The 24862-nt window shown below is 32.1% G+C and overlaps 1 protein-coding gene across 1 annotated transcript; it reads left to right on the plus strand.

The window, feature by feature from the left end:
• The first annotated feature begins 8844 nt into the window (after nucleotides 1–8844).
• Nucleotides 8845–9294, plus strand: LOC122601131. The gene has a single exon (XM_043773899.1). The coding sequence runs from the start codon at nucleotides 8845–8847 to the stop codon at nucleotides 9292–9294; it is 450 nt and encodes a 149-aa protein (XP_043629834.1).
• Nucleotides 9295–24862: the final 15568 nt, after the last annotated feature.

Here is a 24862-nt window from a genome sequence, read left to right on the forward strand (position 1 = left end):
GTTTTTTTCGTTATTAATCTATCATAATCATGAAGTATTTTTCAATTGGTTTTTAATTTATAAAGTTATTCTTCTGTCGTATACCAATCTATATATATATATATATATATTAAAACAGTAAAAATCCTAGCCTTTTAAAACCCTTCTTTCAACCTAAAGCTAGCTTTAAACATTGCCACATAGGATTGTATCCTGCGTGGCATCTCCATACTTTTTTTATAATATTTATCTTATAACCTCTATTTATTCTCAAACCAATGTAATTTATTTTATTAAATATAACATAAAATATTAAATCAAAACTATATACACAAAATTAAAAAAAAAACTCAAAACCCATATTAAGATATAAGAAGACGTCCAATACATCTATTATTTTGGCAATGATATTTGACATAAATAATATTATTTATTATAATATATACAACTTCAAAGACTATATCAAATTTTAAAATTTATTTAAAAATATTATTAGGTTATACACGACCAAACAATTTTGTTGTTTCTCCTTCGTTCTCTTGGCCGAAACCTTAACCAAAATTGGTTATTCTAGTCACAGAAAATGTCTATTTTATAATGATAATAATAGTTATTTTGAGTTTTACGAATGAATTTCTTGATTGGTGGAGATAAAATACTTTATTTCCTAATTGTGTTTAGGATAATTTTTTCCCGTCACTACATAAGGTTTTTTCTCTATCTTTTCAGCATAATTGACAGCAAAAACTATAATGATTTTCTCTTATTTATCTTATTAGTTTTTTACTTATTCGTATTGTATTTATGTGTATTTTATATAACTAAATTTTTTTCATGTTTAGTTTTTTTACTTTGTATATATTATTTCGTTTGATGAATATATAGATATCATGCTACATTATCGATTTACGTTTGATTTGTTGATGATATCAAAATATCTTAGGTTAAATGTTGGTGTGTAATCACTATAGTAGGTTTAGTGACTGTGATATCGACATGTCAGAAAAGACAAAAGATGACCAGAGTAATCTAGGAATTAACCATTAACTATAACATAATCAATTTCAACATAATAAGCCTTTAGAATAGCTATTTATTAATGCATAAAATAACCTTTTTAACTAGCCGCGCATCGCGCGGGGTAAAATATCTAGTGTATATATATATATATATATATATGGCTACCAAAGCCAAGAGAAAAAAATAATTTTGTCTTTTAATCTCAACCTTTTAAAATAAACTAATTAAGATCTTTTTATGTTTTCAATGTGTAATACATATATTAACTAGATTATTGTCCCGCGTAATACGCGAGATAACGTATTTAATTAGTGACAAGTTATCGTTTCATAATATCATACATTGACAACTACAAAAATAAAGATGTTGAAAATAGATTAATTAGTATCATGATGCCAAAGATGTAAATTAATTAGTATCTTGTTGTAATGAGTTAATATGCATATAAGCAAATTTTCATTGAAAACTATCGCATTTACGATCAAAGTTAATGTATGTTTGTATAAACAATTAGTAACACTTCAAATTATTGTATCAAGTGATAGTTTGAAATTCAATATAAACAGATTTGTTTAGCGGAATATAAATAAGAGCTCTATATGGATTTGACTTCTCTTTAATTAGTGTAACTATATTAGTCATTTTTTATAATTTTCACGTAGTTTAATGTTTATATAAATACACATATAAATAAAATTTAACAAAACAAAGTAGTTAGCATCTGAACTACGTATGTTTGGGTTATAACCCAATAATATCGAAAACCCTCTTAATTATCCACTCCTACAAATTTCGAAAGTGTGATTTATACCCCGATGGATTTTCCAAAGGTTTAAGATCTTATCAATTGCTCACCTTCTGAAAGTTTACTTTTTATGTTTATAGTTAACCTTTAGAATTTTTAAAATTAATTTTACACTAATATATTAAGAGTTTCAGATTATGTACTTATAACTTTTTTTAGAATTTTTCAAAGTATTTTTGTAAAATCATGGTTGAATTTTGTTATTAATATTAATAATATTTGAAACAAATATTGGGTTTATGTAAAAAATTTAAAAAACTAAAATATTTAGGAAATTAAAATTTTAAACTTTTAATAGTAAGTAAGTAACTGCTCAGTACCACCTTTCGCGGGTTTTGAGCCCCAATACCTCGACGGTGTATGGAGGAGGTTAAGATGTAGGCAGACCTTACCTTTACCTAAGTAGAGAGGCCGTTTCTAGTTTCCACCTAAATGGTAGAAAAGGCCCTCCAACCTTTGCATGGGATGAGGATCAAACCCATGACCTCTAAACTTTTAATATTTACTTTAATTAACATCACTTATGTAAAAGCAAATTATAATACAATAATCAAGATTTGAAAGTTCATAATATAATCTTATAAGAGGCCCTAAATTTCAACATTTAAATTTATTAAGAAAAACATATAATAAATAACTTATTAAAAAGTGTTAAGTAATAAGTTTTTCAATTTGATAAGATCAACAACATAGACAAATGTTGATTAAGTTAAATAAAATATTTAAATTGGTTAATAATTATTTAAGAAAATCGTATTTTTGTTTATATAAAAGTTAAATTATATTTTCCCACATATTACGCGAGACAATATAAATACGCGAGATAAACATATAATAAGTTTTAATTGCTTTATATATACTTGGCGTATATCATATATTCATAAAATATAATTTAATTGTTTCCATCAGTTGTAATCTGACAGTTCTTTATATTACCATAACTATGAATAATAATGTAACTATCAATTATTGTTTTTATATTTATGTTCTCAATTATCTCGTACAACGTACGGGTTTAATCTAGTATCAATTATTTTTTAATTAATAAATTAATAGTTATCTATATTGGTTAAATAATAATCAGATAATCTAAAAGACTTTAATGTATATAATACAATTGTAAACAATTTGATAACTTAATAGTACAATTACAATATGAATTCATACATGCATGAATATATATATATATATGGGAAAAGTGAGTATGGGGTTGTCCCCCATCTAAGCTTAGATGGGGAACCCCTCACATACAAATATCAAAAATTTGTTTGAATTTTAAATAAATACATGGCTCTTATGTTTTTTATGATTATAAAAACCAAATATGAGGGGTTCCCCATCTAAGCTTAGATGAGAGACAACCTCAAACTCACTTCCCCCTATATATATATATATATATATATATATATATATAAGTTTATTATGTTTACACATTACACTGATTGATTGATCTATGGCTTCCTACGTATATATATATTTAATTAAGTATACAATATTTAATTATTTAAAATACAAGGACTAATATTATGTTTTCTTAATATTAGTGATTAAATATTAATAGTGGAAAGTGTAAATTAGTGATGAAAAACAAAAAAGTGTAAATTATTTAAATTAGATGGACTAATTTTGTGTTTACTTAATATTAAATTTGGTAATGGTACTATTATTTAGATCTAAGGGTTGTAATCAAAAGTTGAAACTCATTTAACGGTCCTTGTTTCTTCATAAAAGAATTTAGTACCTTGTTATATATATAAATAAAAAAAAAATGGTAGATTGTTTACCCGGTCACCGACCGGGTATTGATCTAGTTATTTATAGACCTAGAAAAAAATAAAGAAAAATTATTGAGAATAGGATATTATTAACCAAATATATATGACAAGAAAGTATTAAAACCTAATAAAATCTTGCATCGTAAGCCTAAGAAATATATAAGGGCGTGTTTGATTCGCAGAATGTGTTTAGAAGAAATGGAATCTTTCAAAGGAATTGGAATATGAAGGAATGAAATTTGACGGAATGTTTTTGATTTTTTGAAGATTCAAGTGAGGGACGAAATGAGATTCCTTCCCCCATCCCTAAGGAATGGAGATTCCATCAAATGAGGGAATGTTAACATTCCAACGGAATGTGATTCCTCCATCGTTAACCAACCAAACACACTAAGGAATAGAATTTAATTCCAATTCCATCAAATTCTGTGAACCAAACGCGACCATTCGATCCTAATGTTACTCGCCATTGGATCACGAATAAAAACTAACAATTAATTACAATTCTTTTCATCACTTACAAATTAATACTCGTAATATTTTTTTTAATAATAAATATAAAACCAATAATAACAATTACTTACAATTCTTTTCATTATTTACAAACGTTTTTTTTATATATATTCTATATTATTTATTCTTGATATGCTAGTGCTGCTCTGCAAAAGCCAATAACCCACAATGTATATATATTATTTCAAAATCTTAACAAGGAATTATAATGAATCCAAATCCACGTGTAAATAATGAAAAGAATAATCTTACCATTTTACCTTGTTTCGCATTTTTCTTGATCTGCGCAATCAATTTTTTCTCTTGAAAAAAAAAATAGATCACGACTGTTAGGTTTTTAAAGAGAGAAATGATTTTTTTATGTGAGTTGTGATATAGGTATGTTTGGCAAGAGGATTTTAGGGGCTTTTAAGGGCTTAAAAACTCCTAGCTCTTAAAAATAAACTCCTTTGAAAATTAAAGCCTTGTTTGGTAATACATAAGAAATCAAAAGCCCCAGTCCTGAAAAACTCCTAAAAGCCCCAAAAAGTCTTTAAAATAAAAGTTCGTATGAAAAGAGTTGAAAAAAAAAACCAGCCCCAGCCCCAACCTCAAGCTCCAGCCTCAAGCCCTTAACTACAGCCCCAGCTACAAGCTTTTGTGCCAAACCTACCCAATGGCTAGAATTAGAAAATATAATTAAATTATGACAGTTTTTTTCTTAAATCAAAATGACCAAATAGTCCTTTTCTAATTATTAAAATACAATCTAAATTCTAAAATAAATTATAAATGTTAATTTAATTACATCCATTGATTAACTAATTCTAAGGCCATGATTAATTCAAAATGGTTCTTAAAGGTTCTTGCTTTTTTTGAGTTCTCAAAATAACTTTTCACTATATAAGGGATGAGAATATAAAACTGTTAGGTACCTAAGCTTAGATGTCGGACACTAACATATTAATTTTTTAAAGCATAAAAATCATGGAGCCTAGACATTTATTCGTTAAACAATAAATAATAATATATTAGTATGTCGGACAACCTTATATTCCTTTTTGCCATATATATATATATATATATATATATATATATATATATATATAATGTGATCAAATAAGACCTACATTTGGTTGCAGGCCGGAGATTTGAACTCATAAACATATTATATATATATATTGTTGGTAGAGCATAGAGAAAAAAATAAAGCTATCTTTTAATCTTGGCTACTCAAATTAATAGTCAAGTTAATCCTAACCCTTAAAATTAAAAGTCAAACTTAACTAAACAAAGTAACTCTTTAATGTTTATTAATTATTATCTATAATTTATCCAAAATCTCAAATAGCTTTTCAAATTACACCTTTTTATTATTATTATGGAACTAACATTATAGCTTAATAATCCAAACTAAATATACCAAACACACCTATTAAGATTGTGATTTATGTCACTTAATTAATTAATGTTATTATTATTTTATTATATATATACAAAAGTAAACGAAACTCCTTTATAAGATTATATACTTAATTTATATAAGATTAATATTATTATATTTGAAGCATTACATGCCTAAATGATTTAATTAATTATTTTTTATTATTATTGTTGTTATTATTACTATTATTACTTTATAAACTACTTAAGAATAGTAAAGTATTACATTTATAAATATAGTAATTTTCTTATGTTGTTATATATAGTATAAAATTTATAAAATATCTTGATGTCGCATAAAATTTATAAAATATCTTGACGTCGCTAGATAGATAATTTAAGCAATCGATCAGGGTTAAAGGAGACAGAATATAGTTCCATGTTAATATTCGGTCTTACGCATTTAATTACTAACAAATAATGATTAATATTTTAAAATGTAAAAATTAATTGCACTGTATCAGGATTGAACATTATAGATTAAAACAATTAATTTTACCATCGTTGATTATGATAAAATATGAAGAGTTATGCTGCAACTATATTTACTCATGAAAAGACATTATCATAAAACTCATTATGTGGATTAAATAGTGAAACACTTTCGAAATATATTATTTTGAGTATGTATTATGATTTAAGATTTTACACAGTCTTAAATATTATAAGACGAACATCTTAACGTTAATATACTAACCACCATTATTTTAAAAAAAAAATATAACGGGTGTGGGTTGGCAGATTAAAATATCTAACACGAACCGACATGGTATTAAAATCGGGTCAATTATCTAAACGTAAACCCGGGTTTGGGTTAACCCGGGTCGACTTAATCAAAATTTAAATTTTCACTTAAATCAAATTTAAAAATGATGATCATAAACTTTACTTAGAAAACGGGTGAAGCTGACGACTGTCCATTTCATCAACCACAGATTTTAAAATTTTTAATATAGGGGTAAATAACTCTAGAACAATAACTAAAATATTTATAAATATAATTATAATATATTTATTACAGGTTTAGACTAACAAGTTCGAGTTGGTGGGTTGAAAATACCCAATCCGAACCCGAATTGATATCAAAATCGATTTTCTTAACCAAAACGACCTGTCAATCCGAACCCAACCACCAACATGAAAAAATAAATTTAGGTTGACAATAATATGGTGGGTTGAGTTCGGGTCACATGGATTGGTGGGTTGATCGGTTGGCCGCCAATCGATGCAGTAATACGTACATGGACTCCAATGGATGCAGTCAATTATATTCCTTCATCTTTCTCATATGAATAGTGAAACAAAAAAATATTTTGGGCTAAACTGGTTTGAGTGAACCCAATCCTGCAGAACCCGGGCCCGAACCGTCCCGCCCGAGAGGTTAACGGGTCGGGTTTCAGTTTCGTTTTTCATGCCATCCCGGGTTACGAGGCATGCCAATTCGGTCCGGGTCGGGCTAGGTGTCAACCCGTTCACATCCCTAGGTTGACGTGTTAAATGGGTTGGTAGGTTGATCTCAAGTAATATGTGTTAGTGTGTTGATGGGTTAATTCCAAGTCAAATGGGATTTAGGTTGTCGGATCAAATGAGTTGGTGGTTCTATCTATTAAAAATAAATTTAAATATTTTTGGGTTGGTTGGTTGACTTATTAACCAAAAAGGTCCACTCGACCCCAACCAAAAAAATCAAATTGACGGGTTGCCGGGCCGAGATTCACAATCCTACCATTGCTTTCAGGTCAACTTAATATCGAATTTCGGATAAGATCGAGTATTGACAATCTTAATTTATATTAAACCACATACAAAATTTAAGACTTTATTTTTAACACTATGCTCGATTTCACAATAAACGTTGATTTTGAATAAAAAGCTTTTGAATTTACTTAGTAACCCGATCACCGACCGAGTATTAATCTAGTTATATTGGATAATGATAAAATCAATTAAATTAACTCATATGTATATACATCAACTTAATTGTTGGATATTAACATATAAAAGAATAAAAAATAAGATTAAAAAAAACGATTTAATAAAGTTTTAAGTTAACTTTTAGATATATAAGTTTAGTTGATTAATTATTTTCCATTATAATATACAACGTGTTATCCTTATTGTTCTTACGTTCTCAGAATTAATTTTCATAATAAAATAATTAAACTTTATTTCCATATGACTATTATTAGAAAATTATAATTATAAAAAGGTTTGTTTTCATAGGACAATGATATGGACATCTTGCTGATCATTACCATTGAACAAAATTAATGAACCCAAACTATATCCTAGCTAGGATTATTATAGAGGTTACTTACATAAGTGCTTTACTTTCGTACACAATTATCCAAGACATACAACTATTATTATATAAATAAATAAAAGAATTCAATCTACGTAAAGTACGTAACAGATATTAGGCTGGATTAAGTATAAATTAAACTGTTTGCATTTTGAGACGAAGAGTTCGATTTTCTCATCCCTTGTAAACTGGACCTTAATTTTAAAAATAATATTTTTATCTTTAAACATATATAAAACTGTATATATCTCAATATTTTTTATATATATACAGTAAAAAACCGATATTACACTGTTATAATTCGTAAAGTAACAAACAGAAGGATAAACACGAAAAATAAGAAATAAAGGAGAAAAACACCTTTATTTATCTACTAGGAAAATTAAATGTTAAAAAAAAGAAAAAATTTTTTTTATCTACTAGGAACAAGTCCAAAACCAACGGCTTAGATAAGTTGACGAGACAAGATATAGCAGTGTGATACGTAACCCATGTGAATTTTCTTGGGCATTTATGCTGACGTGTACTGATATTTACAGGTCCTTAAAAACAAACAAATGATTAGAGCTGGCATTCCTTTGTCGTATTATTAAATGCGCATCCATATATATCTATCTATATATCTATATCTCTTACACACATAGAACCCCTGAATCTAGTTTCTAGTCATTTGTTTATTAATATTTGCACATAACTAAGCCGAAATAGGCTTTTTGAAATGTGTATGAAATTATCATCTTTCAAATTGTTATTGATTGGTGGTGAAGTTGTTGAAGAAGAAGGATAATTTTTGTATTCATAAATTTGGTGAAAGAAATAGTCTATTTGGAACGTTTTTTTGGTCAATTACACAGATTAATTGGTGAGTTGAATTGACTTTTTTATTTTTCCAATACTTTATCATTAATACCAATAAACCATATATATGTTTTACGTGCTATATATTGTAGATTTACTAATTACTAGTAGTAGTAATATAGTTCGTAGAATAATTTGAAATTTATTGATTTTTTTTTTTTTTGTGATAAATGGTGAAGGAAACGTTGATTATAATGTCTTCTAGTATTGGAGCCCAACTAACGTCCGTTAAAATAGACGGTGGATGTGGTGGTGGGGACGTGGAGTGTGTAAAATGCGAGTGTTGTGGTTTAACGGAAGAGTGTACATTGACATATATTGCAACCGTGAAAGAAAGGAACCAAGGGCGTTGGATATGTGGGCTATGTACGGAAGCAGTGAAAGATGAGAAGGAAAGAGCGTGTTCGGATTCGGAAGAGGAAGCATTGGATCGACATATGAAGTTTTGCAAGAAATTTGCGAATTCGCCCCCAACGGATCAATCCGAGGATTTGATTTCTGCAGTGAAACATCTTTTGATTCGAAGTTTGGAATCTCCAAGGTCGCCAAGATCTTCGAATGATGGTGAGCAGGAAAATTCGGGTTCTCGTCGGTTGTCAACTTCACGTTTGTCGTTTTAGGCTAGATTGTTGGATGTAGTGGCGGAACCAGCAAGGAGTGGCCGGTGTTTGGCCCCGTCGAGCCGCCAACCATCCATTGCAAGTTTTGTCTATAGTCATCTTTAAAAATGAGGGTTTAGAAATCGGATCTCCTTCGACCTAAATTTCTAGCTTCGTTTCAGATTAGATGGTAATCTATATTTATCAATGTTATAAAATGTATAAGTTCAAGTATTATTCATAGTTAAAAGTTAGACTGAAAGCTAAATTCAAGCTTTTATATAATAAATTTTTCAATGAAATTAAGGATCTATACAATGAATAAATTTCTCTTATTCAAAATCATTATTGAGTAACAAATGTTGTTAATTGTTGTAGTTTTTTTTCCTTAAATTTATCACATTTTGTTGGAAGATATATCATTGTTGGGAGACTGTACATAGAATGGATTGATTATAAGTAGTTTGTTTTTTAGATAATTTTTTAGTTGTTCTTACCCAAAACGTGATAAAAATGTTTGTAGGTTGTCTGGGTCATATTTGGTTCCATATTTACTCCAAGTATTTATTCCTTAAAATTTTTTGTCCACCAGTTTAGCTATTGTCCCATTCTTATTTTCTTCTTTTCTTTTTCCTTTCACTTTCGTGGGTTGTAAATCGATTCAATGAATATCTCTATTCCATCTGATTCATTATCGATTTAAATAGATGAAGTTAAATAGATAAATATTGAACATGAAATGGATATGAATGTTTAATGCATGGATTGTATGGATCTATGATCTGTAACAATCGAAAGAACAGAGACTGATTATCTTTAGACGTCTGTTTGATTTGATAAAGGGTTTATCTCGAAGCTCTTCATAGTTAGGGGTGGGATAAAACAATGTCCAATTGGGCAAGGTTAGCTGTCCAAAGATCGAAAGCCAGTAGAAACCCAGTCAGCTTTACTATTAGCCCAAAATTATTTATATAGTTGTTATTTTATGTAATTACATAAAGTTTGTATATATGTGTTTATGTGTTTCACATACATATTTGTTTTTATATGTTTGTGTTTTACATCTTTTTATTTATGGTTATACATTAATTTACTTTTTCTCTTCAATTATTTATATTTACTTACAATATAAATAAATAGTTCATTCCGAAAAGTAATGCAACACGGGATGTGTTATATCCACATCTATTATATATTCTTTATTTTATTAATTATTTATATCTTTATCCGTGTTTAAAATTTTTCCATTATAGTGAAAATTTATTAAATAAAATGGATATCTATTGTCAGAAAAAAAGCCAAAATGAAGCAGAATCGATCTATTGTGTCCAAATATTACAGTCGTGAAGTTTATGAACAAATTGCCACCACTCAAAATAATGTGCATAACTTTCAAATGAGTGCGACATTGCAATATTATTAAGAAGATTATATATTTAGGTTTTAGGTAAAATAAAATAAGTATTCAAGTAAAACAAATATAACAATTGGTTTTTCTTCACTGAAAATCACCACGCATCATGAAAATCATCGTGCATCAATTGATTCACGAATCTTCGTGCATCAATTTAACCATGATATAAAGGTCAAGATCTTATCCTATTTGTTTTATTTTAATACTTGTTTTACAATATCTAACTCCTTCTAACTCCTTGATTCATGTGAAATATACAAAATTCAAAATTACCTATGAATTACAAGGGCTCTCTACAAACACGAAGTAGATCTTTTAAACCATGTGTTTTGTTCGGACACATTACATGAAATAAGTAACTCCAATGTCATTTTTCATGAGTTTTGGCTCTCAATATCGTTTTCGAAATTGTATGGGGAGGTTGAAATGTAGACGGTCTTACCCCTACCAAAGGTAAAGAAGTTGCTGTCAGATTCTACCAAAGATAGAAAAAGACCTCCAGTCTTGCTGGTCATGATGATCGAACTCTTTACCTCTATTTTCAAAGAAAAGAACTCCAACCACTAATCTCACTCCGTTGGTTCGAACCATAACATGAGTTCTAGGTTATTCAGACCATTTTATTCGGGGTTTTAACCAATCACACATCTGCCCATCAACCAATCCATGTAATCCTAAGTGCGGTCAAAGTAACTGTCACAAGAAATGTATTCGGAATTATGAAGCTGCAATCAATTAATATATGTAATTTGTTTGTTTACAATGTATAATAGTAAAAGAGGGTGTGAATTGTTATTTTCATCTAAATAAAATTATATAATTTAATTAAAAAAAACATAGTTTGATTAGGATTCTGTAATTCTTTATAAAAAAATTATTATTATTAGAACTATTATATCATTATGTAAAATAATTGAATAGATATTATAAGAAAGTACACGTGTTGGTTAAGGATTACGTCACATGTTTTCTCAAGAACCCTTCAATTATGTTTTAGTATATTATTAGATATCGTAAACTTGGATGCAGGTCTAGGTATTTTTATCTGTTCCAAAAAAAGGTTGGGTATTTTCATGAAACTTGATAGAAAGTATGACAAATATTAAAATATTATTCTCGGATAGCTTAAGTGAAATATCTCTTTTATATATATATATATACCTTAAAAGGTGAATTTTGTTTGAAAATTCGTATTGTGATTTGACAGTGAGAGGTCTAGTATATATTGTTTTAACCTGACCCTCATAAGAGAGCTCACTCAAATCAGAAATGTTTATTTAAAAAATCCCGATGAAACAAAAACTCCCTATTAATCCGAAAAAAAATACGCCGATTAATAGGGGTCGTTAAATAGTAAGATAGAGTTGCCTTGTCTATCTATTTCATAAAAACAGGGCCGAGAACAGATTTATGCGGGCTGCTCCATTACCTTTCCTTTTAATGGACCCATATTTATTTGTCCACTGTATGCAAGATCTATGTAAAGGTCCAAATTTTAATATTAAAAACTAAAGGGCCACCGAGAATCCACCTACTCTAGAACTATCAATTTCAAACTATTTGTTTGGAACAAAACCACCCAAATCGTGTTTTGTTCACATTATTTGATATGATCTGATAAAATTAGAATTAAATATTTATCCTTAATAATAAAAAAGTAAGTAAGTAACTGTTCAGTGCCGCTTTCCGCGGGTTTTGAGCCTCAATACCTCGACGGTGTATGGGGAGGTTAAGATGTAGGCAGACCTTACCTCTACCTAAGTTGAGAGGCTGCTTCCAGTTTCTACCTAAATGGTAGAAAAGGCCCTCTAACCTTTGCATGGGATGAGGATCGAACCCATGACCTCTGTCTCCAGAGACAAGGGTGTTTACCACTGATCCAACCATGCTGCTTAAATATTTATCCTTAATGTGTTTGATTATTCAAAGATCAGAATGTTCTTAATGTGTTTGATTGTTCAAAGATCAGTATGTTCATTCCGTCGGAGTGTAAATATTCTCTCATTTAATAAAATATCCATTCCTTAAGATGAGGGGGAATTTTAATTCCGTCCGAAAGCTGAATCTTTAAAAAGCCAAAAACATATCCATTAAATTCTATTCTTTCAAATTTCATTTTCTTTGACGAATTCCCTTCATTCTAAACATTATATGAACTAAACACGTCTTGTAATGTAGTCACCCAGGCTATGAAAGTGGATTAGGGTTTTAGGGCTCCCTCGCTTTCTACTTTTGTTTCAATACATTTTTACTTAAAAGTTAGTAGCGTTATGTCCTTTCTGTGCTATTTTGAGACTCATTAGATATGTCAAGACTCATTTGTTATATATTCGTCGCCGTAACCATCACCACCACAAATTGTTGTTGCCACCACTTATTTGTGCCATTATCACGTCTCTATCTTTATCAACATAGCCCGCATGCGGGGCATTTAACTAGTAGCTAGGATTCAAACTTTTACACAATCACTGAAGAAGGTGGTTGAAGCACATGAATTTGCCAAAAAAAAAGATGCGATTGTCACCCTTAATGGTAGTAAAGCATGTACTTTCCGTAAGGAAAGAAAAACAAGCTTATTGATATCGAACTTAACTATTATATATTAGGAATAAGATTAAGATATCATTCATTTTGCCAAAATTGCTCCTATTTATACCTTCTTATCTTATGTTGGTTGTAGAAACACCACACATTTTCTCACATAATATGTTGTTAACTGTCATTTTTTCTTTTCTTTTTTTTTTTAAAGAAAAAAGGTTTATTGCTTGCACCTTTAAACCTTATAAAAATGTTATGAATAAGTTATAACATAACATGCACTAACATATATATTTATATAAATATTAAAATAATAGGAATCCTAACTTTTTAAAACCCTCTTTAATTTAAAACTATTTTTAAAATTTGCCACATAAGATTTTATCCTATGTGTCATCTCTATAATTTTCCACAATATTTATTTATTTATGCAATAAAAAATATTAAATATATATTGGTAACATGTTTTTATTGACTTTTAACTCAAAAGATTGACCCGTAGCAACCTCACGGCTAATAAACATAAATATAAATTCTGGATGCATAAATACACATACACTGATACACCATACTGTCACTTTTTTATTTTTATTTACAAAATATATATACACAATAATATAATAATAATATTAACATAGTATCTTTAACGTTGACCACATATAACATTATGTAGAACACAACACCACATTATTAATCATATATATAGTTAATTTGATATTACGCAAATAATAATAATAATAATTAATAAAACAAACTCATTATAGTGATTATATCTACTACATTATAAAACATTTCCTCCCTCCAAAATTTTAACTTTCAATAAGTGAAAACCCTAAAATACCCTATCATTTATTCATAATACCCTTAAAATAAATATCAACCACTAATTTTGGTCTCTTTCCTCAAATCTCAACCACTCATTTTTCTCCCTCCTCTATAAATTTCTCTAATTCATTCAAAAAAATTTATCTCAAAAACCGTAAATCGATAAATTATAAAAATTATATGGATGTTCTTAAAATTTCATGCTCTTTCATTAGAGATGTCATTCGATATACTTTCAACGAACTTTTAAATCCGAGGGTGGAGTCCTTACGGTTAAGGCATTTGGCTATCACACTCTATGACATGTCACAACCTATGACCTATCACAACCTATGACCTGTCACCCTACCATCTTAGCGCCGCAATGCGCGGGTATTTACTCTCATACATTATAATTGGTCTAGAAGCATAGCAAAATAAAAAAAAATTGAATTGGTTTAGAATTTATAAAATGACACTAAGTACTACAATTATTCTGAAAAAAATTAGATATTCCTTTCCATAATGTTCTCGAAATAATTATTTTAGCCATATAACCTCACCTTTATGTATAACATCAAAAAACAAAAGATTAATAATATACACAAAATGCAATAGATTACGAAAAACAATACCAAATCTTATAACAACTAAAATTTAATTTAGGGTAAAAAAAATCAGGCAGAAAGAGACTTACATGAAAGATCACCAGCTTTAATATAATCGTTTGAAATAAATTAAGGTTAAAAAAAACTTATATGAAAAATAATCTAAATACGTAGAAGGGCTTTTAATATAGTGGCAAGTTATGTGTTTGACATTCAAGAATAAAGATTAAGGGTATGATAATCATAAAACAACGTAATTCCATAAATAAAGATATAGGTGGCATTAGGCAAAATTTTAGGCCTTTTAATTAGGTCTCTAAATCATTTCTCTTTGTATATATCAAAACTCATCTACACATAAACCCATCCATTTATATATCTATATACATATAGATATATATCTATATCTATATCATCTATATATCATTAATCGATTTTGTTTAGAAAAAAAAAATCATCTCAAACCCCAATGATCGGACTACATCATCGCATCTCTACTGAAATCCACACCAGATCTGAATTAAAGAACCCAGATCGGATGGGTTCGAGTAATGGTTGCGGTGGCTGGTTTTTGATTTCTCAGAACACAAGAAACGATTTTCAAAAAGATGTTTAGGTGTGTAGTGTTGATTTTCAAGCCTCCAAAAAATAAAAAAAGATCTGGGTTTGTTTCTTCCTTGTGTTCTTCACGGGCAGCCAAAAATAATAAGGAATAGTGTATAAGCAACGGACATGTAAGGAGTACCTAATTAAGATGGTGTATCGTTGTAGATATATATGGTAGTATAGGTAATAGATTATAAGATCTGAAAATATATTTTTGTGTGTATGAATATTGTTATTGAATCTCAAAGATGGAATATGTGGAGGACGATAAGAAAATGGAAGTTTCAAAAACAAATGATCTGGGTTTTTTTTCTTTTAGAAGGATTAGAAATTGATGATGATGATAATTATTATTCTTTTTCAAAAAAGGATTAGTGTTAACTACAGTTCGATGAACAATGGAGTTACCATGTTTTATGTCCACGTCACATATTTTAATGACGTGGCATGATGATGTGGCATTTAACGGGTGATTAACGATAAAAACTAACGACATTACCTTTATTGAGAATTTTTTAAAAAAGAAATCCTTTTAATAGGCGAAATCTAAATAGATTACCTTTATTAAGAATTTTGAGTAAAAATGTTACTTTTTATGAATTTTTCTCTATAAATTATTATGGTACGTTTCTATATTATCATGTGAAAATTAAGGGTGTGAACATTGATATATAATTATTTTTTTTGGTGTAATAGATTATTAATGACTTTCATTTTACTTAATAAATTACTAATAAAATAGATAAAAGCAAAAAGCTATTACTAATTATATGTTTTTAAAACTATAGGTAATAGGACTTAATCTAGTGGTAAGAAAAACACTTGATGACCTTAAAGTCTCAGGTTCGGTCTCCGTTTGGCAAAAAAGTTAATTTCTTTAAGGTACACGTTATCAATGAAGTCTAGACCCACATGTTAAATTTAAATACACGGGTTTGATCTTCGGGGTGCCAGATCATATGGGGATTAGGATGGAGGTATTGTACCGACATCATATGGCCCATACGGGGTGAGTCGATAGGTATCTAATTGTGGTACCGGGACTAGGGTTCCCTCCATTACCCTTTTAGGTAATTGGTAAAGTGTCATGTATAATGTCTAACTAGATTTTAGCTGGACAAGGGGTTTACGATATTATTGTTAGGTCCAGATTTACTGGACTCGCTCCAGACGTGACCACTGGAGCCCTCTGAAGATTTGTCCAGAAATTATGTGAAGACCAGTGAACAACTTACTTGTATAGAAATCTGGATTCCACCAGATTTGTTCACTGGACTTCACTCCAGTCAAGATCTTTCCACTGAAGAACATTCTCACTGAAGTCGAAGACTGAAGTCTGAAGAAAGAAGCCTGACAAATAGCGGAGCTCACTGGAAGACTTACCAGATCTCCTGACTGGAGTCCTTGTCAGTGTTCTAGACCTTACAAGTCTGAACACTGATTACGAGGAATTGACTTATGCCTTTAACCGGATAATCCATTTGTCTTTTTTTAAAAGCATGTAAACGTGGTTGGTTAATTAGAAGACAAGTCACTATCATGTGACTTGATTCTTGTACTTTAATTAATGCTTTTAAGGAATTAAAGTAATTTCCTTAAATGCATGTAACCATATTTGTACGGCAAAAGAATATTATATTTATTCTTTTTGCCTATAAATACCAAGTCACTTCCTCGTCCAAATTACATACTTTTGCAATTTGGTGCCTTTGCTCAAATACTCTCAATCTAAACAGTCATACTTCACAACTTTAAGTATTTCGATCAAAGAATTTATTTAGCAAAGATTAGATCACTTGTAATTCATAGGTTGTTTAGATACTTACTTTGTAATATCTTGTTCCGCAACAACCTTGTATTTTATTTAACATCAATAAATAGAATACACTTGAAAATTACATTGTGTCTCACTATTTACTTACTTGCTTATCTTTATATTGCTTAAGTACGTATTACGTTATATATATATTCTTGCATTTATATTTATCGTAATACTAGTCCATTCTAGTGCTTACTTGAAGTTTCATACTAGTCCTATCTAGTGATTACTTGACTTGTTATTCTACACTTGTGGGTTAAACCATCGAGTGAGGGACTTCACAATTGGTATCAGAGCAGAAGGCTAACATACTTCCCTAGATCTGCATTCTCTCGATGGCCAACCCAGAGAATACACAAGGAAACCCTTTAAACACTGGACCTCCACCCATAAATGAATTTGAACAAACCAATGACCATGCTAACAATAATCCACCACCACCACCTCCTATTCCTGAATCTCCACACGTGCATGTGCACTACTCAAACACTCCTGTTCCCAAATTCAGTGGGAATGGTGATGAATTTTGCACGTGGAAAGCTAGGATGTTATTACATGTTACTGGTATTGAGAGGAATATGCTTAAAATTTTAAATGAAGGACCCTATGTTCCTAAAAGTCCTCTCAATCCACTTCTTGATCCAACTGGAGCAAGATCTGGGAGGGAAAAGAGAGAGGAACATTGGTCTGAAGAGGAAAGGAGACTGGTCAAAATTGACACTACCTTAAAAGTCATGATCCTCGGGGTCGTTCCTGAAGCTCTTATTCCCACACTAGTGCTTTATCCCAGTGCCAAAAGCATGTGGGATGAACTAGTGAACCAGTATGAAGGTGGTGATGATATTATTGTTACCAGGAAAGTGGCTTTAAATAAGAAGTACGAGTCATTTTTTGCCCTACCCAATGAATCATTAACTGGTACCTACACCAGATTTATGTCCATCATAAACCAGTTGAGAGGACTTGGGGTAGAAAAGGACAAGGACATACTTCTTGAAAATTTTTGTGATATTCTTCCTTCAAAATGGTCTCATATGATCGTGGTCTTGAGACAAGGTAAAACCTTGCATTCCCATACTCTGTCATCTTGTATGGAGCCTTCAGATTCACTGAAGAGAATCAAGCCCAGAGAATTGAGGCAGAAAAAGATGCTATTAATCATGCTTCTAGTAGTTCCCCTGTGGTTAGTCATACTGAACCACCATGTACAGCATTAATGTCTTCCGAGAATGTATTTTCAATGAAGAAGATGATGTCTGAATTAATGGATTCTGGAGTCATGAATAATATCTCTCCAGATTATGATGAAACTGATAGTGATGATCTGATGGCTATGGTGGCTAAAACGTTTAACTGTTTCAAAGCCAGAGCTAATAGACCCACTGGACACAATGCACCCAGTTCTTCCACTGACAAGACCAATCTGACATGCTTTAAGTGTGGCAGAAAAGGTCATTTCATGAAGGAGTGCAAGTCCAATCAGTTTGTCTCACAATCTGGTCTATCAACTTCGTATAACAAGCCTGATGATAGCTACAGATTAAAATACAAAAAGCTTAAGGCTCAAATTGCTCTCATGTCTGCAGAGAAAGATAATAATGAATGCATGGTGGCAAAAGAAGAATGGGTTCCCTCTGATGAATCATCAGTTGATGATGAAGAGGAAAGAGATTGTTGTTATATGGCTCTAGCTGATGAAGAGCATCTGGTGAAAGAAGATGTCACATCTGGAAGATGGGTGGACATTGTCATTAAAAAGGTAATAGATTATGACAAAGAAACTGATCCTGAATTAAAATTGGACATTGCTGAAGCTTTAAACTCTGATTTAATGTTTGTGGAAACTGTTCGTTCAGAAATGTCAAATAATTTTGAAACAGATTTTTCTGAAATGACAAACTTACAATCTAAGTTAAAAGAATTGCAAGATATTGAACTCGCTTTCAAAGCACAAGTTTTGGTTACTGAACAACTGGTCCAAGAAAAAGAAGAACTGGAAAATCTTTTATCAAAAGAAAAACATGTTATCCAGTCATGGCTTGAGACCAAGAAACCATATGATGCTGCACGTAACGAGTTCCCATCCCAAAAACGTGCATATCTGGGGGGTGATGTTAATGCTGCTGCATTAATACCTGTTGTTGACCGACTGCCTGAAGTGTTAAAACCTAGCACTATCTATGATGAACCAACAACACCCAAAACTTGTATTATTCCTCCTGTTCAATTGTCTGAGGTTAAGACTGGAGCTCCACAGATGAATGCTCCAGTCAAGAAGGTTAAGCAGAATAAACCTTTGCCTCAATCATCTTCTAAAGAACCCCAGGTTCAGAAAAAGAAGAATGTTGTTCCTCCACCTAAGCCAAAAGTACAGTCAACTGGAAAGGCTATGGTGTCATCTGAAGAAAATATTTTGTTAAGGCTGGAGAGTCAGTTTCAACTACTGGCTCGTCAAGTTCAAAGTTGTAATGCAAGAATTAACAATTTTGCGGGTACTTCATCTGGCCCTAAACAAAATACAAAACCTTTTCCAAGAAAGAAAAATCGAGCACACCTATTGACAAGAAAAAGAAAAAGGTTTCAAAACTGTCAGTTCCAGTGGTGTTTACTGAGAAACCCACTATTTTTGAAAGTGAAATCAACCAGATACCAGCTGGGATCCATCCTTGTGGATCCAGAGAACCCATCAGTCGATGGGTTCGCAAACCTTTAAACTAATAATCTGGTGGATGTGCAGGGTGATCGAAAGAAATATATTTGGTATCTTGACAGCGCTGCTGGCAGGACAATGACCGGATGTAAGACCCTGCTGGAGGAGTTCGAAGTTTCAGACGGACCCTCCATTACTTTTGGAAATGATGGTTCTGGAAAGACTGAGGGATACGGTGTTCTGAATAATGGTCAAGTCAAATTCAGACGAGTGGCTTATGTAAATGGGTTGAAATATAATCTCATAAGTGTGAGCCAGTTGTGTGATGATGGCTACCAGGTGTTATTTAACATCTCTCAAGGCATCGTATTTAATAAGGATTGGAAGGTAGTATTGATTGCTCCCAAAAAGGGAATGTGTACGTAATGGATATGGAAAGCTCTCCTTCAGAGCAGTGTTTCTATACCAAGGATGATGAAGACACAAACTGGCTATGGCATAAAAGGTTGTCCCATTTAAATTTCAAAAATATCAACAAGTTGTCCAGAAAACAACTTGCAGATGGGATACCTTCTGTCTCCTTCAAAAAGGAAAGCCATGTCCAGGATGTGAGATGGGGAAGCAGAAACGCACCAGTTTCAAACAAAACAGAATTTTAGCATATCTGAACCCCTTCATATGCTTCATATGGACCTCTTTGGTCCAGTGAATGTTCAGACTCGTGCTGGTAAGAAATATACCCTGGTAGTTGTTGATGAATACTCCAGATATTGTTGGGTAATATTTCTTAGGTCAAAGAATGAAACTGCTGCTGAAGTCATCGCTCTTATCAAGCAAATTGAACTCAAATACAAGCGAAAAATGTGTCAGTTAAGAAGTGATAATGGGACAGAATTCCAGAATGCAACTCTGGAGAAATTCTGCACTGACACTGGCATCTCCCAGAATTTCTCATCAGCACACACTCCAGAGCAGAATGGAGTTGTAGAAAGAAAGAACAGAACGCTGATAGAAGCTGCCAGGAGTATGCTTGCTGAATCTGGTCTTCCTAAAATGTACTGGGCTGAAGCAATTGCAACTGCTTGTCACACTCAAAATCGCTCAGTATATGTGAAGAGACACAAGAAGACATCCTATGAAATATTGAGAAATAGAAAACCAAATATTGGTTATTTTCACGTTTTTGGATGTCCAGTATACATCCTGAACGACTCCAGTCAGTTAGGCAAATTTGATGCCAAAGCTGATGAAGGATATTTCTTAGGTTATTCAGCCATTTGCAAAGCCTTCAGAGTCTACAACAAAAGACTGGAAAAGGTCCAGGAGTCAATACATGTCACATTTGATGAGTCAAATGAAGCAATCAATAAAAGGCCAACCCTTAATTCTCCCCCAGAAAGTCCAATTATCTTTGGTGAATCTGATCCTATCAATTACAATAAAGATTCATCTGAAGATGTTTCCAGTCATCCTTACTTGGAACCAGTGCAATTTGAAAAACCTTCCAGTAATACTTCATTCTATCCTTCAGTAAGTTTCAAACTACCCTCTGAACTTGTTATTGGATCAGATGTTCGTACTACTCCTCCAGTATCAGATTCAATTGATTTTGAGCCAGTCATCCAAGAAATGCCTTTAAATGAAGAATTTCATGATGCAAATCGTAATCTTACAGATTCTGATGAAGATGCTGAAGTTGTCTGGCAAGATCCTACTCCAGAAGATCAATTGAACTCTTGCACTGATATTGTTGTAAGAAACAATCCTGGTCAATACTCTAAGTGGACAAAAGCTCACCCATTCAACCAGATTATCGGTGACTCCAGTAGAGGGGTTCAGACCAGAAGTGCCTCCAGTGAACAATGTTTATATGTCAGCTTCTTATCACTGATTGAACCAAAGAAGATTGACGAGGCAATGAATGACCCAAGCTGGGTGATAGCTATGCAAGAAGAGCTTCACCAGTTCGAACGAAATAAAGTTTGGAATCTGGTTCCTCCTCCAGTTGGCAAGAAAGAACCAATTGGAACCAGATGGGTCTTCAGGAATAAGGTTGATGAAGATGGTCATGTGATCAGAAATAAGGCCAGATTGGTGGCACAAGGGTACGTCCAGACAGACCTTGACTTTGAAGAATCATTTGCACCAGTAGCAAGGTTAGAAGCCATCAGAATGTTTTTAGCCTTTGCTGCTCATCATAAGTTGAAGGTCTACCAGATGGACGTAAAAAGTGCATTTTTGAATGGAGAATTAGAAGAAGAAGTTTATGTCAAGCAACCTCCATGCTTCATTGATGAATCCACATTGGGTATATCGTCTGGACAAGGCACTGTATGGCCTCAGACAAGCCCCTCGAGCCCGGTATGATACCCTGACCAAACACTTATCAGAAAACGGTTTCAAAAGAGGTGCAATTGACAATACCTTATTTATTCTTCGTGAAAGAGGTAATCTTCTGTTGGTACAAGTTTATGTTGATGATATTATTTTTGGTTCTGCTGATGAATCTTTGTGCAAGAAATTTTCAAAAATCATGTCTTCAAAATTTGAAATGAGTTTAATGGGTGAATTAACATTTTTTCTTGGACTCCAGATTAAACAAACCAGTGATGGTATTTTTATTAATCAAGAAAAATATGTTAGAGATATTTTAAGAAAATTCGATATGAATTCTTCACCTTCAAAATCAACTCCAATTTCTGCACCTTTAACAATAGATTCAGACCTGATGGGAAGCCAGTGAACACCACTGCCTATAGAGGCATGATTGGTTCACTAATGTATTTAACTGCCAGTAGACCAGATATAATGTTTGCAACATGTCTTTGTGCCAGATATCAGTCTAACCCAAAAGAATCTCATCTGGCGGCTGTAAAGCGCATTTTGAAGTACTTAAGGGTACTCCCAGTTTGGGTCTTTGGTATCCCAAAGGCTCAGGCTTAGATCTAATGGGTTATTTAGATTCAGATCATGCAGGTTGTAAGATAGACAGGAAATCCACTACTGGTGGATGTCATTTCCTTGGTGGCAAACTGGTGAGCTGGACCAGTATGAAGCAAACTTCAGTTTCTTTATCCACTGCTGAAGCAGAATATATGTCTGCAGCCAGTTGTTGTGCTCAGATACTCTGGATGAAGCACCATTGCTTGATTATGGTATTAAGTATTCAAAGACTCCTATCTTTTGTGACAATACCAGTGCCATTGCTATCTCAAACAATCCAGTCATGCATTCCAAGACGAAACACATTGATGTCAGGTATCATTTTATTCGCGATCATGTAATGAAAAATGATGTTGAAATCCACTTTATTCCCACTGATAAACAACTTGCTGACATATTTACAAAACCTTTGGATGAGAAAACTTTTCAAAATCTGTCAGTGAGTTGGGAATGTTGAACCCTTAATCTGGAACCTTGTTATGAACGCCTTTGTGACACTGGCAGGGTTCTTTGATTCCAGATTTATAAATCTATACCAGTAAAGCTATCGAACGCCTTTGTGATACTATCTTTGCACTGATAGATTTATGGATCACCATTCCAGGGGAAAGACTCAGACCACATTTTTTTATATCTAAGTTCAAAGGGAATTTATTAATTTATTTTCTCACTGGACAAATTTTTCTGAAAAATGTTTCTAGTACCTTGTAAATGTGTCCCTCTCATTAATACTGGATAAGTTGATGTGCATTTTGAAGTGACTTCAGTTGCTTTGTAAATGTGTCCCTCTCATTTGTTTATATTAGTTGATGTGCGTGTTTGAGGATTACCAGAATGGTCAAATCTGGGTACTTACTGGAGTGTCCCTCCAGTGTACCATTAATGCATGTTCTACTGGCCTAATCCACCAGTGAAACTGGAGTGTCCAGTCAACCTCCAGATGCATTAAAATGAGTCTTTGTGTGTCAAATCATTTTTTTTAATACTAAGGATAGTGCATGCCAACCTTACAAATTTTTCATCTGGACAGTTACTGTTCACCTTACGTGGCATGACTTTTTCAGCTTAAATGATGGTTTGTTACTTGGGAAGACCAAAAGTGCAAGTCGGTAATTTTTGTGGTCTGTCAACCGTCATACATTTATGTGTGATGGGAAACATTAAATGCGGATGTCAAAACCGATTAAAATTGTTTTGAAATTTTTCAAATTACCGTTTAAATTCCATTTTCTCTTTCTTCTATAAATACCCACATTTACCTTCACTTTCAGTTTCATCTCGAAAATCATTTACTCCCATATCTTCAATTCCTTCATTTATTCCTTCTTCATTTACTTTCCAATCAACATCATCTCTCTTATTAAATTTCTGTTTTCAATCTTAACTCCTTCACTTTCATTTTCATATATCTAAATGGCTCCTAAACCATCTCCTAAAAATCTTCTAGCCGCAAATTATACTCCTGCTGATAATGTCAAGAAGGCAAATCATATATTTCTTTCTGCCGATGCCATCCGCATAAACATGAATAACTGGATGGCCAAACTCTCAACAATCACACTGCAACTTCAATCATTGGAAGGCTGAACCCTTCTTCTTGAGTAGTCCACTCTATGGTGCCCTAACCCTAAATCCGGGCAAAATGTATCATGACTATCTTTGTGAATTCTGGTATACTGCTGTGTACGTGAAAGTGATGAATCCATCCACTACACATTAAAACAAGGCACCAAACACTTCACCATTACTGTTGATTCCCTCAGAGATGCCCTGGGATGAATTACTTCGATGAGAATGAAATGCATGTTGAGATTCCATCTGGAATCAATACTAGGGAGGTGTGCAGGTTGATGGGGCACACAAAATAGTGGATGAAATGGTCAGCTGCTCAAAGGGCACTGTATATATGAGCAGGCTGACAGATTCATGGAGATATTTCTTCACTCACCTTGTTGAGTGTTTGGGTGGCAGTTCTGGAGGTTTAGATCAGATAACCAGACACAGCTCCAGATTGCTTACTGCTTATGGCATGGGTACAGGGTGGACTTTGCCCAGATTTTCTTTAATGATCTGGTGGACAGATTGAGGGTCAAGAGCAGGAAGCCTTCATCTGTCCATCATATTCAGAAGGGCCTTGACAGAATGAGTACTCTGTAAATACAACTCATTTTCAATGTGTGAATATCTGAGGGACCTCAACCAGTTGA

The sequence above is a fragment of the Erigeron canadensis genome, chromosome 5, assembly GCF_010389155.1.
Source record: "Erigeron canadensis isolate Cc75 chromosome 5, C_canadensis_v1, whole genome shotgun sequence".
Classification (NCBI taxonomy): Eukaryota; Viridiplantae; Streptophyta; class Magnoliopsida; order Asterales; family Asteraceae; genus Erigeron; species Erigeron canadensis.